General features: G+C 35.7%; 1 protein-coding gene across 2 annotated transcripts in view; it reads right to left on the bottom strand.

Annotated features, from left to right (window-relative positions):
- Positions 1–20189, bottom strand: part of LOC127422249 (cell adhesion molecule DSCAM-like) — a 228166-nt gene that overhangs the window by 21857 nt on the left and 186120 nt on the right. For both annotated transcript variants that reach the window (XM_051665620.1, XM_051665621.1), the window contains exons 12-25: positions 19002–19198; positions 16459–16555; positions 15800–15928; positions 14860–15027; positions 13575–13645; positions 11967–12207; positions 8728–8874; positions 7498–7653; positions 7262–7395; positions 3951–4104; positions 3373–3490; positions 2783–2946; positions 1861–1959; positions 1136–1324 (exon numbers count right to left, since the gene is read on the bottom strand). In XM_051665620.1, coding sequence (XP_051521580.1) covers positions 1136–1324; positions 1861–1959; positions 2783–2946; positions 3373–3490; positions 3951–4104; positions 7262–7395; positions 7498–7653; positions 8728–8874; positions 11967–12207; positions 13575–13645; positions 14860–15027; positions 15800–15928; positions 16459–16555; positions 19002–19198 — 2064 coding nt within the window. The remainder of the gene's footprint in view (positions 1–1135; positions 1325–1860; positions 1960–2782; positions 2947–3372; positions 3491–3950; positions 4105–7261; positions 7396–7497; positions 7654–8727; positions 8875–11966; positions 12208–13574; positions 13646–14859; positions 15028–15799; positions 15929–16458; positions 16556–19001; positions 19199–20189) is intronic.

The following is a 20189-nucleotide window of genomic DNA, read 5'->3' as shown; positions in this document are numbered from 1 at the left end:
ATTAAACTATGAAAATACATTATTAAAATACAAAAATAACATGTTTAAAATGATGATAATCTTAACAAAGAGTGAAATAAACATAAACCACATCAATATTTATTGTGTGAAAATGATTTATCATTTTTATTTTTATTTTTTTAAGTATGACTGTCCCACAGTTGTGACATACATAATTTCCACCACACCAAACAATTCTGCACCAAATAATTTTTTCTAGTTAGTGTACTTATTTACCAAGTCAACAAATGTGTCAGTGAAGAGTATGCTTGGGATGACAAGTGGTTAAAAAAAAAAAAAAAATAATAATCAAGGTAAATATTACTTGTTGGAGAGTATTTTTATCGGGTGTCATTTGCAATCAAGCTGTAATTTTACCAAACTACACCAGTGTAAAAATATTATTTAATTGTATGCATTTAGGATACTTAAAATGTTAGATATAAAATTAGCCTTAGCAGGACAGAAGAGTTGACCATAAAAACAAAACAAAAAAAAAACATTAACAATGGCATTTCCATCAACGTCATTTTCACCACATAATTCTATTAACACAATTTAGAATTTGAGATGTGCTGGAAATGACATACAGTAAATCTCCTGTGATGCATGAACATACACCATTGGACATTGTGACATGACAAATTAAAAAAATGTATTGAGTGTGTGAAAAATGTTTTAATGAGACTACTTTTTATAAATCAACAGTGCTAAAAGTGCCATAAGTTGAAGAAACACTAATATTATAGCTCAAATACATTGGACAAAATGTAGTCATTTAACAGACATTTATCCAAAGGGAAATGTCAATGTCCCTCAACTTAATTATACTTACCACTTAACAATAGCAAGTAGCAAATCATGATGTTGCTGTGCTGTGATGTAAACTAAAGACTATTGGCTATTTTAGAAAGGTGCATTCAGTAATTCTTTTGTTTTGTTTATGTTGTGTTGACACCATTGTGCAGAGTAGATGCATCTTTGCATAAGAGCAAAAGTTCTCAGAGTAATATTTGGTTGGTCATATACAGCACAACTCCACCAGTCTGTGTACTGTCTAGTGTAACTAACAAATGCTAAACTGTGCACAAAACAGTATAAAAAAAAATAAAATAAAAAAAAATTGATTGTGTACCTTTCCCGTGGGTTTTAGCCTCAATTATCTCACTGATACGGCCAGGACCAACAGCATTCTGAGCAGTCAGAGTAAATTTGTACCAGGTGCCACACTTCAGATTTTCCAAACGGTAAGCTCGCTCACTGGGGCTGATGGAGAAACTGCCCCACTCTTCACTGTTATCCTCAGAATACTGCAGAATGTACCCTAAACAGAAAACACCACTTTTCTGCTAAGCATTTGTGTTCAATATGACAAATAAACCCCAAATGTCACACTTTATTTATTCACACTTATAGGTATTGTTCATACAGGACACTTAACATGCAAAGCTGAACTTGATTAAAATAATATTGCTTGTGATATATATATATATATAATACTTTACTGAAAAAGTATTTGACAGGTCTGTTTTTATGTTGCTGACTTCAGTAAAGAATGCATGCATAATTATTAGGCAAGTCAGTATCCTTATCATTTATTATTTCCAAGCATATTTCTCTGATTTCAAACCCCGAATATCAACCTGAATAGTTACTTAGTAAAAGTGATATTTCATTCTTGATGAGGAAGTGTAAGGCTTAAAGTGACTAACACCCTCTATTCAGATGTGCAAAATTATTACGCAGCTTTTTTACGTCACTTAAATGGGCCAAAGAGATTTAATGGAAAATTTGGCTAAGCCCAAGAAAAGGCCTGGGACTAAAGTAAAGAGGTGAATGTAAATACGAGTGCAGTCCAACCTCTGATGGAGCTTCCTCCATTATCTCCAGGGATCCAGGACAGTGTGATGGAAGTGGTGGTGGTTTTTGTAACTGTCAGGCGTGGTTGGTCAGGAGGTACTAAAATGGTTTGAGAGTATACACAAAAAATAATAGTGTGTCAACCACAATATTTGAAATCTGTTATTGGAAAAAAAAAATCACAATGAACACAAAGTACAAAAATATTGACTCTGAATAATGTGGTGCAATGATATTTTCAAATTAAGGCCATTACTATCCATTTTTGCACTGACCCTTTAACATAAATCCCTGTAACAATTTAAATGGGTAAGCACAAAACATGTTTTGAAAGAGAAATGTCATGAGTAAGATTTATTTTTTTTTTTTATTTTTTTTTTTTTTTAAATATAATGAGATATATTGCATAATTAATTTATAGGCATTTTTTTTGTGTGTGTGTTTTTTTGCCAGACGCTTTTATTCAAAGCAAATTGCAGTCAAGGTAATTATTTTATCAGTTTGTATGTTCCCTGTGAATTGAACCCATGATCTTGCTGTTGCTATCACCATGCTCTGCCAGTTAAGCTACATGAACCCCATTTTACAAGTATATGAATTCCAAACGTACTGTTTAAATATGTACAGGGTTTGAAATAATGCAGTATTTTAGGCTTAGTAATGATAAATAACTATTTATAATTTTCCAGGCTGTAACCACATATTTAGCATAGGGGGTAATACTTTATCTAAATGTTGAGGTTGGAAGTTGTATCCCATAGGGCAGGACAGTTATGGCCCTGATACTTTGGGACAAATGTGGGAAAATATGAAAGTTGAAAAGGTTTCTGCTGAAATTAAATGATGAAAAAATCCTGAGAATTACCAATATACTAAAGCACTCAGCACTACAGAGTATGTTTGAATATTTAATCAAATGCACCTTGGACTTGAAGGTTAAGCATGATCTCATCTGAACCCCAGTTGTTACTGGCAACACAGCTGTAGTACCCAGAATCTTCTGCTTTCACTGTGCGAATAACAAAGCTGCCATTGCTGTGGGCACTGCGGCGGCCATCAATGGAAACCGGAACGGGTGTACCATTACTGTGGAGAAACCATTAAAAACTATAAGAAATATAACAAGGACTAATTTATTCAGGGGAATGGCCTGGCAGTTGTCTTCCTTTTCATGGGCAGACGTTAACACTTCTCATTCTGTGAGCTTTACAAAATTTTAGATTGATCAAAATGATACAAAATGTTGTTTTACCAAACTGTTAATCAAAGTTTACAAACTTTTTTAATGTTCTTTTACAAACAAATTTGATGATTATAGATGAATGATTTTCAGTTCAGTCATGAAACTCTACATGATGCAACCTGATAGGTCCTTTGCATGTAATGTGTACAATCTGAAAGTAATCTAATCAATTTGCGTACTCTCTCTTTGTCAAACATTTAAAGAGAGTTGACATGACTGAACTAATGTTAATCCAATAGATAGATACCAGATACATTCATTGAACATACTTTCCCTTCAGCCACTTGATGGTTGGTGGAGGATCTCCAACAGCTTTGCAGGGAAGGACGATGTCTCTCATCCAGGGTGTGGTCACAGTGCCACTGAACGTCAGGATTCGAGCGGGGGCTAATGGAACCATTAGGAAACAGCTCTTTAAACCAATCCTACTGTATCTTTGTGCTGATACAAAACAACTGCTGATCCTAATAATGGTACAGTATGGCTGTGTGTGGTTAGACAGTCCCAGTATTAGGACATACTGAAATATAGGGCTCATAAAAGCAATTTAGTTCTAAGAAAAGCATCATTTGTTTGCAGAAGCCACTTGTTTTCATATTTTGTGATCTAATGCAGTGACGTTCATACAATATATTTTTTTAAAGTGGGGAATACTTTTTGGGGCCACTGTACAGTATATGACTGTTGAAGACACAAAAAAAAAAAAAACATGCATAGAATTGTGGTTTCTGCACAAATGTATTTGTACCTAAAATCTGCTGTTATAATTTTAAATAAATACCAAAAGATGGGAATTAATTTTTTGTACCCATACAGAGCTATACAGAGGGTGAATCATTGTCCATACCTTTAGCTTGAGGCTCTACAGTGATAATTTCACTGGCATTCCCACGACCTGCTGCAGTCACTGCCACCACCCAGATGCTATACTGCCAGTTCTGATTCAAGTTGGTCAAACGACGGAAGTAAACATCAGGAGCAGCCTCGAACTCACTGATCACCTGTAGAGGCGAATTAAAATGGTTTTCATGAGAATAACATAAACATCAAAAATTCATTAGGAGGGGCCTGGGTAGCTCAGCGAGTAAAGTCGCATGTTCGAATCCAAGGTGTGCTGAGTGACTCCAGCCAGGTCTCCTAAGCAACCAAATTGGCCCGGTTGCTAGGGAGGGTAGAGTCACGTTGGTTTAACCTCCTTGTGGTCACTATAATGTGGTTCGCTCTCAGTGGGGCACGTGGTGAGTTGTGCATGGATGCCGCGGAGAATAGCGTGAAGCCTCCACACGCACTATATCTCCGCGGTAACACACTAAACAAGCCAGGTGATAAGATGTGCGAATTGACGGTCTCAGACGCGAAGGCAACTGAGATTCGTCCTCCGCCACCCGGATTGAGGCGAGTCACTAAGCCACCATGAGGACTTAGAGTGCATTAGGAATTGGGCATTCCAAATTGGGGAGAAAAAAATATATATATTCATTAGGAAACACCAAGTTTATTATAATTAACTGAAACTGAAATGAAATTACAAAAAATAAGCTTGAAAATGGGAATAAAAAATTACAACTATATCTTCCATATAGACTAAAACTAACCTGAAACTGTTCTGCATTGCTTCAAAACTAACTAAAATGAAAGCGATTTTCGTTTTTAAAACATTGACTTGTGAATGTTACAAAATCGTTTTTATGTCTTTTATCATCTTCATTTGTTGTTACATTGCAAACACGCCATCTGCTGGCAATGATTCTCTAGCAGGAGAAACCTTATGGCCGGGAAGAGACATACCTGCGTTTGGGGGTTCTTTGAATATTGTGCGCTGACTGAAAGTTAGGTAATTTTGCATTACAACCTTTTAAAAACGTCCTAGAAACTACACCAGAATAATATAACCAAAATAAACCATTTTAAAAATGTTGTGAAAGTACCAACCTGGTATGTTTTCTTTTACTAGTCACAAAGCTTAAATATAATGTGTTTTTAATACAGAAAAAAAAAAACTAGACCAAACTGCAACTTTAGTGGGACGTTTTATATAGGTGTTAAAATCGTTTTTTCCCCCGGTTACTTCTTAAATGGATAATTGACCTTTTCTACCTCTCTTCAATTTGACTTTTTTCAAAATTGTTACTTAAGTATTAATTTTGTGAATAAATGACCTGCAGCCAGTTTTCTACTTTTCCATTTTTGTGTCTTATAATTTGCGCTGTGGGCTGTACCATTAGCACGGGGTGTGGATTGGGGAACAGACTGTTTATTACTGCACAGACATTGAGGAGAATTTTAAAAGGCTAGCCCAGGAGTCGGCTACCTAAGGCCAATGGTGGCACACGGAGGGGAAATTATTGGTGCGCAAGAGAGTGGACAAACCATATGCGAGTCCCACAGAGCACCAAGCACATCTCTACATTTTAATTGGTTTTCGCAAGTATAAAAGGTTCGGCCTTGTGTCGTTCACTTTGCGCAGTTGAATGGATGATAGGGGTTCGATCACTCGCTGGCTGGCAGAAGCTGCCATTAATGGATCACATGAGTCAGTCCACCTGCCACTTTGATTATTTTCTTCCTCCAAGTCTATTTACAAAGCATACTCGCAATAAATGATTGTGAATTGAATTGCTATTTACATTAAGGCCTTTATTTGAAGCTTCCTTGCAATTTACCAGGTTATTTTCTCCTTGTACGATATTCATTCCTAACTGGAAGAAAACTGCCTCACAGTGGCTTGCTGAGTGCCAGCTGCTAAAGATCAGCTCAGAATTTTGCCCTCTTTGTGCACTCTTACTCTTAAGAAATTACATAAATGTATTCTTATGGATCTATTTTTGTGCATTAATGCTTTTATGGAATTTACTTGTCATACAGCAGTCGAATTACCGAACTGGCAGAAAACTGCCACTCATACCAGTTAGTCAGTCTAGCCTGCCACTATTGTGTTAAAGAGCCCCACATTCTGCCTTATCATTCAAAAAAATTACATAAATTTATTCTTATGGATCTATGTATTAACGCCTTTATAAGGAATTTGCTTGCAATTAATTTTTGGAATTCTGAGCTCTTCACTCGGCCAGCCACCATTAGTGACAGTTTCCTGCCAGTTAGAAATGAATATTATATATAAATTACAAGTTCCATATAAAGGTCTTAATGCATAAGAAAATATTAATAACCCTTAATTTAAAAGGAAATGAATAGCAATTCAGGACAGATCACAATAGTTTATTGTGAGTATGCTTTGTAAATAGAGAAAAAACTTCTGTCAACCAGCAGAGATCAAACCCCTATCATCCACTCAACTATGCAGAGAGAACAATGCAAAGCCGAGCCTTTTGTACTTGTGCGACCCACTTAAAGTGTAGAGATGTGCTTGGCGCTCTGTGGGTCATGCAAATGGTTTGTCAACTCTCTCGCTATTGCACGCATGCCAATAATTACCCCTCCACGTACCAATGTTGGCACGCATGTCTTGGGGCTTTCACACTGGCAGTTTAGTATGAAAAAGAGCACGGTTAGCATGAAAAATCTGTAATATGAAAGCTGTTTTGCGGACCGGGGAGTGACTAGATGACTATTAAAAATCAGTAGTTGTGCAACCCCTCTGATATGTACTGTATATATAGAACTGAATCGCTGAAGCAACGGTAAACTGCTAGCAGGAGGTGAAGCCACTTGAAGTGTTTGAGTGGCCATCTTGGTGTGCCCAAACAGAGGCCCAAACTGCCATAGATCCTCAATGACTGACAGCTGATAACGCCACCATTTCACCGTCTCCGACTCCGGATAAAATTGTGATTGAATGGCTGTTTACTCACTGAAATGAAAATTATATTCTATTATGTCAATAAGGACATTGGAATATTTGGTCATCGCAATATGGCGGCGCAGTGGCTTCAATGTTTTGAAGTCATTAGCAATCCAGTTCTATTTACAGTATATATCAGTGGTGCAACCCCTACTGTATACTGCAGAAATAGTAAGACTAGTATGTTAGCACGCTATTCTGAATGTAGCCTATGTTGGGGCCATATCATTATTTCATTACTTCCTGAAGTGTCTGAAAATCCTAAGACAACAACGTTATGAATAATTAATAATGAACTTTTTTGGGGCAGTATGGGTTTGTGTAGAGTTGCACGGATTCACAGTTAAGGGCCTTACCGTGGGGTAAGGGTTGGAGCAGAAGACGGTGTATTTCCGGATGATTCCATTGAGCTTGAGTGGAGGCAACCAGGACACAAACACTACAGAGCTGGTGGAGGCAGCAGCTTTAACTCCAGCCGGAGGGCCAGGAACTGGTTTATCAAGACAAATATCAATTCACCTTTAAATATCTAAAATCCTTTTTGAATTGAAAGACATAGAGAATGAGCGTGTGTAATTGAAGTCTTTCTCACCATCCTCTTTAGTGTGTGTATAAATCTGCTCACTGCGGACACCATCTCCAGCCCGAGTGAAGGCCAACACCTGGATACTGTAGTTAGTGTATTTTTCCAGCCGTTCTAGCTCTAATGAAGGTTTGGTGGTGGTGATATTCCTGATATCTCCCAGCTCTGAAACACACACACACACACACACACACACACACGTGAGTGAGAGATTTGATAATACAGAAATACAACAAACTCACAACACTGCACACAACTGTCAATCAGTACTTTTGCAGAGGCAGTACAGTATATACAAGAAATATAGCACAAGCAAATATTTCAAGCAAAAAATTCCATAAAAAGAGTCAAAACAATCTAAAAACACCCTATGTCTAAGGAACTAGGAGGTTGGGCATCTGTTGGTCACAAAAAACAAAAAAAAAACAAAAAAAAAAACAAACAAAAAAAAACATGCATACATTTATGAAAGTCTCAAACTAAACTGTAAAACAGGCTTTGATAATGAGGACAACAGCAGGAATATTATACAAAAAGTTATAAATATTAATTTAAATACTGAATGTGATTTCTTCACAACTTTACGTGTATGCCTTTGGCATGACCAATTTATGGAGAAATTGTTTGCTCAGAGTGATTCCCTCTGACATAATCAAATGTTTATATGCTCTAGGAATGTAGAAAATAATACAGGATAAGACAGCATTTCAGCACAGTATGTTTCATCAATTCTCACTCAAAAACTACTGGTCCCTGTTCCTTCACTTCCTGTCCTCTGTAAAACAAAGCCACAGTGTCTCCTAGTGGTCTGAAGTACAAATACCACTGAATTGTAACTTCCAGTTATTAAATTCCATATAACACTTGAGTCATTAAAAACACTATATGATGTTTTAACATGTCATATTTCGTGCACATTCAAATATAAATAAATATGAATAAAAGTTTGAAGACATTTGACAGACATACATTTCTGTGGATTTAGCTAATATTGAAATACTTAATACTTATACTAAATACTCACTAAAACTATATGAATCAGCATTCAGTTAATTTAATAAATAAAATGTATAATAATTATGCTTTTTGACAACTGATTTCATATTATTTGAGAGACTACATAAAATATTTGAACTTTTAAAAATTCATTTGCTGTGGTGGGTTGACATCTGTGGGCCACATAATATATAAATGCATAAAATCTCCACATAAGCTGAAAAAGTCATAACCCTCTCTGACCTCCATCGGGTAGGTTGGCCCAGTAGATGACCCGGTACCCCAGGAGCATGCCATTGAGTGCCTCTTTTGGCAAAGCAGACCAGGACAGAGAGATGGTTTCGGGGGTGGTCGCTGTGGTCACAACATTCTCAGGTGGGCGACTGGGCACTGTGAGGAAACACAGGACAAATAGATACATGTTATCCAATATTAGAGGTTGACTGATATATCGGTTTTGCCGCTCAACTGGTGCCGATAGCTACTATTGGAACCTTTGGATCTGTTATCGGGAGAAATGACCAGTGATAATGTAGTACACTTTTTTCCTGTGGGCAGTGTTGGAGGGTTCTGGAGTACAACCAAAAAGTCTCTTAATAAACCCGGATCACTGGAATACTGGAGATTTTTAACAAGCGATCACTGATGATCTACTGTTGATGGATTACTGCTCGTATGTATTATATGGCAATGTTTACTTTATAGTGTTTATATTGTAATACGCAGAACATAGATGATTTTAAGAGTGCATGACTGAGTTTGGAATGGCATACTACTCATACTACTCTCACTTCTTATGCCATATCTATATTTGGTAGCATGCCATTCCTAACTTGTCCCATGTTTTGTTTACCTCATATGCTTGTGCAGGCTGGAGCACAGGCATTTCAAAATAAGAGTCCATGGGGCTGTCACAATTATGAAATTTGGCTGACGATTAATTGTCAAACAAATAATTGCGATTATAAAGATAAATTGTCTGTCTTAGGGTGTGATGATTAATTGTCTCTTTTAGGGCTTTCACGATTAATTGTCATAAAAAATGTCATATTTCTTAAGGCCCATGTGTGCTTCATACACCTTAAGATGTCATTTTTACATATTTAACTTCAAAAATATACAAATCAAATAATAAAATAGGAATATAGTATGATTTCCTTTTAAGACGTTAAGAACGTATATCATCAAATATCAAAATATTTCTAAATACTTAAAATAAGTTGTTTTTGGAACTCAAATATTTTTTATCATATATACATATTTTAAAATAAAATATAATTTTTTATATATATTTTTTATATTATATTTTGCAATAGTAAAATATTTCTGTCATAATTTCTTCACTTTCACATGTTATTTTGATGCTCTTTGATTAAACCCATGAGCCCTTATTTCTCATTAAGGAAAACCTTTAAGATTTTGTTTCATCATTTTATTACTCCACAGAAATAGAGTAAGAGTGAGTCTCCTCTGTGTCACTTGTTGTATTTAACATTGCGTATATGAACCGGTTATGGAACATTTGATATTTCACGATCGTTTAAAGTGAAGCCGGAGCTCTTTGCATTCACTATCAAAGTTTATGTTTGTTTATATTTTCATGGGAGTTTAGCGCAAGCCTCTGCTGAAGGCGCGTACATCAGAGCGCTTGAAAAGCACTTCACGCGCTCTTCTGGTGTCATAATCAAATGAGTCCGCCCATGAAATAGTTTGTTATCGCGACGCTTTGAAATGGTGAAAAGAACTGTAGATATGACAATAACTTGACTGGCTTCACATAATTAAGGAACATGTTTATTTAAAAAGAACAATCATGCATTAAAGACATGTTTTAGGAAAGTTGGTTTTAGCTAAATGTTCTTAAATGTACTCAGATCTGCTCAGGTCCAGTTATTTTCCCATCATAATTGCTGGTGTGCATCACGATTTTAAGGTGTGTAAATATGTCAAATATTTTGTAATACTGTGATTTAGTAATTCTGTGGCACATAGCTTGCTAGATGTAAGCTAACAGAAAAACAAACAGAAGAAGAAATGTTTAATTTCACAATCTATGTGGTAATATATTATTATGTGTAACATATGATTTAAAAGTCATTAAATGTTGTATTTACAAAGTTATATTGACATACATCATACAAGGATTCAGGCAGTGAATATACAGTAGTACTCATTAAAAGTTCTATGAGCCAATGGAATCGCTAGAAAGCACTATGAAGTCAGATGCGGATTCATTCTCAAGGGCGGACTCATTTGAGACACCGGACAGGAGCTGCTTCAGTTGACATCTCAAATAACCACGGTTAGATCAAATAACCGCAATCAGACTATTATTTAATAATCGTGACAGGCCTAGTCCATTGTGTATTTTGGTCTTGTTTATGGTTAAAAGTTCAATTCTTTTGGGATTTCATTCAGTCGGAAATCTTGTGGCCTCTATGTCTGTGTCCATCACAGTAAGGAAAGGCGAAGAAAGTTTACTTAAAAAGAAAACGCATTCAGTAAATTGATTTTTAAAAACGATCAGCTGATTAATCAGTTATCAGCTTTTTCCACCACCTTAGTTAACGGTATGCGCAAAATCCAATATCAGTCGACCTCTAGCCAATATATGTAATGTAAGTGGTCCCACTTTATATTAGGTGTCTTTAACTACTATGTACTATCATTAATATTCATACAATACAATGTATTCATTGTGTAACTATGTTGTTCTGCAAAATTCTCACAAGATTTACATTTGCTGCTACTGAGGTTGAGGTACGGTAGGTTAGGGGTAAGGTTAACATTGAAACTACATATATAATATATGTACATTGTATCAAATGCTTAAGTTCATAGTAGTAAAAACACCTAATATAAAGTGGGTCATTTAAGTCATAATGCAATGTCAAAACATGTGCATTAATGTATCCTATTTGTTTCTAATAAAACTGGAAGCTAATTAGTAAGATCAATTTAATAACTAATAATAAAGATTAATGCAACATTTAGTTTCAGTCCTCTAATCTGATCCTCTAGCGTTGTTCCAAGAGGCTGATATTTAGTATAAAAGTACTGGAAAGTTTTGCTGTTTGTATCACTCCACTTGTCAGGCTGTCAGTCTGTGCATTAATTGGCAACAAGCAAAGTTGTGGCTCCTTTTGGAACAATTTTCATTAACTGATAAAAAATATACATACTAACTGGTCAAATATTGTGTAAAAAAAGTACTCAATATTAACTTTTGTTTGTATAAATATTATAAAAGCAACCTAGCATTATGGCAGCATAATGATTGCTTCAAAAAGTAATAAGCCACACAATTTCAGGTATTATTCATGTCTGTAAAACGGTAGCTCAAACGGTGCAGGACGACTATCTCACCGAAGTATAATATTTAAGGGTTTAAAAAAAATAAATAAGATTGAGCAATAGTACTTAAGTAAAGCATCAGCAAACATCACAAATAAAACACAAGCAACAATCAATCAGTGACTGACCGTCCTCTAGTGTGGTGATGGTCATCTCCTCTGAGGTAGGACCCATGCCTGCGCGGTTGGCCGCCTGCACCCGCACCTCATACTGAGTGTACTTCTTCAAGTTGTCCAGTGTGATGGTTTCAGTGTCCCCCGTGGTGTCGACGTTGATGGTGTTGTACTGTGGGCTACCCCCTGTCCCGAACTCCCGATAACACACTTGGTAGCTACGGATCAAACCGTTCTGCAGGTGTTTGAGGGGGGGCTGAATATTTAAATAGACCAGAATAGAATCATTTCAGCAAAGCATTGCCAACTGAAGGATAGTTTAAATTGATTATATAGTAATACTTGTAAAAATATTTATATTATTATTATTATTATAAATGGTGATGGGAAAGTACATATTTTTTGATATGTAAAAAAATAGTATGCCAGTTTTGGGATATACTACAACGTCATAAAATTGTGTTTGAATACCGCAGACTGCCTTATCATATACCGTTTGTGTTTGGATATAAGTGAGTGCATTTACATGAACACCAATTTGCTGAGAACTAAACAAATCTGCTTTTTCAAAAAACCTAACAACATAAGAAACCCACGCTTACATAAGATTGGAAATCATTGGATTCTTACCTGCTTTAGATGTCAAAATGTAAACGGGCATGCACATCAACAGGTTAAGCATAATTTGTGTAAAAACGCATGTAAACGCTGTAGCACAGACACATTTTTTATGTGTTTTCATATTGTTAACTCAAATATATGACTGGTGCAGAAACATTAGAACATCTGTTTTTTTCTTTTAGTTGTTTTTTTATTGCAATTTTGTGCAGTTTTTGTGATAATTATATATTATATAAATTAAAACAATTGGACTTATTATTTCTTGGGATCTTGTGAAATTTTGTCTAATAATTGAGGAGAAACATATTTATTTTGTTTTAAATAATTTAATTTATTAAAATTGTTTATTCACAGATGTAGCTTTTTAAACACACCACCCCAACTGCATGTTTTTAAAATCGAGCTGTCCCAGTATTTTAATGCGTTAAAAATTATGAAAAATCCACAAGCCAATAATTATCATTTTCTTTTAGACAAATATAGTTTTATAAAATATAACCTCTTTTTTTTCCCCCCTTGTTATTTAATTTGTATGTCTGTGTAGCTACAGGTTTTTACAATGTGATCTCTGTCTGTAATAACTAATGTTTTCAGCAATATTTGCCTTTTTGTTAGATGATGGCAGAACTTGATTTAATAATAAAAAATTTAAAAATAAAACATGCTAGCATCTAGCTAAATTTATCGACTTAATATTTATTATTGCTTCATGTTTAGGTTCATACATTTAAAAACTGCTGTGGCAGTATTGGCCTCATATTCCTTTGCCATTTTTCTACGCCATCTTCATTCGCTATTTATCTAAATTGAAACTGTCAATAAAGAATATCCTCAACCAGTAATACAGTATTGACCTAAAAGAGCAAAATCACAATTTGTACCATATGGGGGACCTCTGGCATACTATTTTCAACATACCAAAATTGGATGCACCAATTAAAAACCTTTCTTAATATTTAAGATAGTATGCAAATTTCGATGTAGTCATGGCCAGAACAGTACCTTCCATGTGACTTTGATGCTTTGGGATAATATTGCCTCTAGCTGCACGTCTTGAGGAGTGCCATCAGGTGCTGCAAAGATCAAATGCGGGTCAAACAGAGTCAACACTGGACTGTACCACTAGGTGGGGACATAGATACTAAAAAGTCTCATATGGCAACTAATGTGGAGCAGTGGTTCTCAACTGATGGATTGCAGGTCTGTTCTGATAGGGCAAAATTATTACCATTATTTACATTTAGCAGCGAAAAAGAAGTAATAAGATGTAATTAACAATATATTTGTACATTTATGATGGAAAAATAAATAGGCTTATCACCTTTTTAAATGGGGGAGAATATGCTTGCCTTTTTTGTGGCTTTTTTTGTGGTTGTCCAACAGACTTTACACTATTTTAGTGCAAATTCGTTGGTCACTGGATAATACTAATACAATATTTATTTATATTACATTTTTAATGAATTATTATTAATATATTTGTCCAAAATTGTGCATTTTCCAGTTCAGCCTATGTCATGTTAATAATGTAGTATATTGCATATTAAATTCCATAAAATTCCATATGAATAGTACATAATACAGTAATTTTAATGTATATAAATAAGCCACTGTTTGTATTGTCTAATCAATGCTTTACATGTCTGCCACTATAATACAATATATTTTAATATGAATATCTGAATTATATATATATATACTGTAAATATATTGAATAAATTTTTTTTTTGTTTTTTTTTTTACGTAACCGTTACATTCTTACATGTTCTTATTTTCTATCTGCGCTATTTTTAATTGTATTGTCAATATATGTACAGTAGTACATATGCGTCAGACACACTTTTGGAGTCTCACTGGTTTGCTGCGCCATAAACTATGAAAATCTCATTTTGAGATCCCTGCATTCTGTTATGCTTTGTCCTTTGAATTGCTTAGATTGTAGCAAAATATGTACTTTATTTACAAAATTTACATACGGGTCAGTGTACATGATTAATTGTGTTATTTTTTATATAAATATTTTAACTATATTGACACATTAAATCCACAGCCCTAATTTTGATTTTTGATTTTAAGGGCATTTTTTGTTCACTTTAATCTGATGGGCAATTTTGGAACTGTCCAGTGTAAAATTTAGGTCCTGAAGCAAATTATATCATTTTCAATCATCTTGAGTCAAGCTGATTATGTATAAAGGGTCTTATTACAAAAAGGAACATCTCTAGACCAACAGAAAAGGAGTTTCTTCACCACAGTTCTACTGTAAAGATCATGTAGTAATACACACGAGCTTCATCTGTGGTGATTGTGAGCTCATTGCTTGGTCTGCTTTCTCCAATCTGGTTTTTGGCAAACATTCGGATGTTGTAGGTAGAGGCAGGGTGGAGTTCAATGATGGTGGCCTGATTCAGTTGAGGGGAGACGTCTTTGGTCATTTGAGATGAGGCCCATGAGGCTATTAAAAAGAGAAATGAGACAAAGAGTGCATGATAAATCAGACATGAGAGGATGAATGTTGCAGTGATTTTACCACAGATTTTATACCACAATGTGGTTTGCCACAATGCGTAGCAGACTAAACAGTGGCAACAGCAATATGATAAAAGACACAAATGTTCAAGAAATAATTACGTTACTCAAAGGTGCTGTAAGCGATTACAGCCGTTCTACTTCCATGAGACTGAGCCGTTGGATTAGCTACGTCCCCTCTTTCCAAAACCCAGAACTCCAAAGATACCAAAATGAGCTTTACTGAGAGCAGAAACGGTTGTTAAAAACAACAGTAGCAAAATAGCACCCTCAACTGACAACTGTTATGAGCAACATGGCATAAAAATGCATTATGCCTCAATAATTCACTGCAACTATAAGAATGCGTAAAATTATTGACAGACAGAAAGCATCACTGTCCGTGGGCCGCAGACACAGTTTTGTTTGCTGTTTACAGAGTCTAGAGTTTTCACAGAGACCAGTGAGATATCTCACAAAATTTATTTCATTAATATCTTTCAGGGAGTAGGACAATTTTTTGCATACCTTCCCATAAAATAAATAAATAATAAAAAAAATAGCTTACAGCACCTTTAATTAATAATAATATCACCTCACAATAATACAAATCACAATAAACAGTCCTTACACCAAGAAATTAGTAATTTGCAACAAATTATTGCCACATTCATTTCGGAGTACAAATAATAACATTGAATTCATTTAAAACATCCTACCTGATTTGTTCTTATAGTTGATGTCATATCCTGTAATAGGGCTGTTGCCATCAAAGCCCATCGTCCAGCGGAGGGCAATGGTGCGATCCTTAACCTCTCTGATCTCAACCTCTGGAGGGTCTGGACGATCTGTGGAGGAATGACAAGTCATAACATACTTACAAATATAGACAAAATCAGCTTTTGGGATACATTAATTTGATTATGTACTCTTAAAGGTGCACTCAGTAACTTTTGTCTTTATATCATCTTGGAATTACATTAACACCCAGCGGCTTGGGTGCAGCATAATTTAAAATAAATAATTTTCAGTTTCAGATGCCACTGTAGAAATGTAGTATTCACAGACAGCCATGATTGCTTTAATCAATGAGTGAAAGTGTCAAATAACAGGACGGTTACTGAGATTAAGTGAGTAGTATTCGGCTGGTCATGGGATTCTAAAATGGTAGCCCCCATGTGTGGACCCTCTCCATGTAGGAAAAAAAAAAACAGCTTTTATAAGGTTACTGATATGACTGGAGTTTACATTTTAATGTAAGTGGTCATGATTTCCTACATATATTGCAAAATTACAGTTCTTGTCTTTAGGAGTTAAACTTTTTAAAGAATAAAAAGTGCACCTTTAAGTTAAAACCTAAACAAATCAGAATTTTTACCTTGCACTATGAGCTGAATGATTCCCTTATCTTCACCATAAGAGTTGATGGCAATGCAAGAGAAAAAGCCAGAATCCTCTCTGACAGTGTGTAAGATCTGTCAAGACACACAAAATTAAAGGTTTGGTTCAACCAAAAATGAAAACTCACCCTAATGTTGTCCCAAACCTGAATTAATTTCTGTCTTCTGTGGAACACAATAGGAAAAATGCTGAATGTACTGGTCACTCTTTTCCAGTAAAAATGAATGAAAGTGAATATGGACTTGGAAAGTTACTGAAAATCTTGCCCTCTGCTGTCCGCATCTATTTAAAAATGGCGCCTTAGATTAGGGATGTGCACGGTAGCCATTTGTAACATTCAGATATGAAATGGGAGTTGGGACTTGGAAAGAAAAAACGTTTATTGCAATGGATATGCATCAAACAGGGTATACAGTGCACAGTGAGATATGAGCCTAAACAGCACAATACATAGATCTTCAAATGGTAAAATCACTCACATTAAAATCAAATCAAAATAATCAAACTGTCACTGCCTGTAATATAGTATTAACCAACGAAAAATACACGGCCTGGCCAAAAAAACAAAACCAAAAAAAGTCAGCGTTTGGATTTAAATAATGGTTAAGATCTGGGGTTGCTTCAGTTGGTCAGGTCTAAGCTATAAATAATGCGACAATAAAATGAAGTCAGCTGAGTATCTGAATGTACCGAATGACCAGGTTATCCCTTATTCAACTCTCCTGTCATCAATTCAAGATCTCAGCCAAAAATGCAACTCTGGATGGAAATAATGTTGTGACATTGTCATGGCATTTTCGAAACAATGCCATGACAAATGCGCGCCGTAATCAAAGCTAAAGGCAGTATTGACGACAGGAGAGTCAAACCACTCTGTAAAGCCTTCTCCAGCACATCCCAAAGACTTTCAATGGGGTTAAGGTCAGGACTCTGTGATGGCTAATTCATGTGTGAAAATTATTCCTTGTGCTCCCTGAACCACTCTTTCAAAATTTGAGCCCGATGAATTTTGCCATTGTCGTCCTGGAATATGCCCGTGCCGTCAGAGAAGAAGAAATCCATTGACGGGATAGCCTGGTCATTCAGTACATTCAGATACTCAGCTGACTTCATTTTATTGCCGCATAATGTTGCTGAGCCTAGACATGATCAACTGAAGCAACCCCAGATCATAACCATTATTTAAATCCAAATGGCAACTTTTTTTTTGGCCAGGCAGTGTATGTCATTTGTGATAGTAGTCACACGAAGTCTTCTTTGTAACCTTAACTTCTTCAGAACGTCAAATCTTTGTGACACCGGCTAGACGGTAGACGCTAGATGCATAACAACAAATAAAAAATAATGCAGGTGCCTCGAGATCCGTTAATAAAACCTGAAGTTCTTTTTAACCTTACACAGAGTCTAAAAAAGTTGCAGATCCTGCGCGAGACTCGACATAGAAATAAGAAGAGTAATATGGAAGTATGTGATTCCAAATTTAGTCCATGATTTGTTACTTGCTGGTCTGTTGTGAGTGGTATTTGGAGGAGGGACTTTCTCATTTCAGAAAGCATTTGATTGGACAAAAATCTGTGTAGTGCAGGCTGAATCATTAATATTTTTCTCCTCAGAAAGACTGTTAATTTTAATTGAGTATATTTGAAAAAAGTGAATTTTGTCAACGTTTAGAAGTACACTAGCATAACACTGGCCTTACACACATAGACCCCGTTTGCACCTGGTATTAAGATGCATTTCGGGTGATCTGATCACATATGTTCAGTGCTAAATATAGGTCTAAACGGGGTCTAAAACCTTTTGTGATCAGATCACAAATACCACATACGAATATGGTCAAAAACACGTGACCACATCGCATTTGAAGTGTAAATGCTCATTTGTCCTGAATGCGTCCCGGCAGCAGTGAAGTACCACCTCTCACCTGTCAATCAACCGCTGCGCTAAAACAAGAGTTTAAACTTTGCTGGTTACGAGCAGCTTTAAAAGGAAAAAAAAAAAACGTCTGATCGGAAAATTTGAAAAAGCGGATACATACACAAGCACGAGAACTTCACAGATCTTGTCTGATAGCAACACCCAGAGAAACAAATAAGAAGCATGGACATCTGAAGCTCCTTTAATACAGGTACTTTACTAAAATAATGGAGATTTGTTGCGTTTGTGCTTAGATAAAATTTCAGCTGCATCTGAAAGAAACAGCACGCCGGCTTTATTTGCGCTTTATTTGTCTTTTATGATTTTTTTGTGGTTGAATATCATGCAGTAGTACACTAACACAGTGACTGAAGTATGTCGTCATGAAACAGACATTTCCTTTCAAATCTGAACACAACTGGTCACAGGAGATGCATTTAAGAGACCAGGTGAAAACAGCAAATTTTCTCACCTGATCACATGTGATCAGATCACCCGAGACACGTCTTAATAATAGGTGTAAACGGGGTCTTTGACTAAAAGCTGCAGAACAAACAAACACAAGTTTTTGAGAATTGAGGATGTTTCTTGAGTTTAGCTCACCTGCAGGGTGGATATGACCTCATCGCCCACTTCCTTCACAGCCACCACATAGCGGTTCATGTCTGGGTTAATGATATGAGATTCCTTTTCCCACCGAACCTTGATGGGCTTTTCACCATGAGCAGTGCAGCTCATCTCAGTCATATGACCCTGCTCTGCTCGTGTAGTGTTGGGGTAAGAGGTGATCATGGCAGGAACTGAAGAGGAGGGGAAAGAGATGTGATGTTAAACATGAAATTATATTTATTAGCATTTATTTATAAATAAGTAATAGATTTAACCCTTAATCACTGTTCTGGTCATTTTTTTTTCTGAATATTATTTTTTTTTTTTTCTTAATCTGAGTGGTACAAGGCTTAGTGACTTTTCCGAAACTTTCCACCTGAACATACATACATACACACACACACACACACACACACACAAAAGGACTAGATTCAATGAGTCTATGTGGTTTATCAAACAGTCCCCCGTTCGAAATGTTCAGGTCAAATTTGACCTGCCATAGGAAATGAATGGGTGAGACTATTACACAGAGCATTTTTTTTTTTTTTCAAATAAAAATCAATATATCAGACACAATGAAGAACACACATACACATAAATGAAGGGATGAGACTATACAACATCTACAATGCACAACACACACACATACAGTACAAACACATATACACAGACACACACAAAGAAATGAATGGGTGAGACTATAAAAGAGCAAAATATTTGAATTTTTTCCAATAAAAATCAATCAGCCACAATGCAGAACACACACACACACACAAAGAAATGTATGGGACTATAACAGATTAATTTTTCTTTTTCTTTTAATCAATCAGCCACAATGCAGAACACACACTTCAAGGTCAGATCAAAGTCTAAATCTGACCCACTGTGAGAAAGTTTTTTGTTTAGGTGTAGGAGCTGCGCACCATAGTCAGGTGTGACTGTAAGCATATTGTGGCATAATTGCAATATCTCACCCTTCAACACAACTGGCTTAAAACAAAAGCACAATTCTACAAGTATTGTCCAAAATATATATCCAATGCATAACTTGTGATAATATGTAGAAATTAAGCTTGTTACACCATTGGCTTTTAAAGATCAACTGGCCATTGTTGTCATTTTATGTAATTGTTATTTTTATTCCAGCAGATATCAGTAGAGACCCCCAATGCATGACATATT

Source organism: Myxocyprinus asiaticus, chromosome 31 (assembly GCF_019703515.2).
Source record: "Myxocyprinus asiaticus isolate MX2 ecotype Aquarium Trade chromosome 31, UBuf_Myxa_2, whole genome shotgun sequence".
Classification (NCBI taxonomy): Eukaryota; Metazoa; Chordata; class Actinopteri; order Cypriniformes; family Catostomidae; genus Myxocyprinus; species Myxocyprinus asiaticus.
This window is presented reverse-complemented; position numbering and strand designations above follow the sequence as displayed.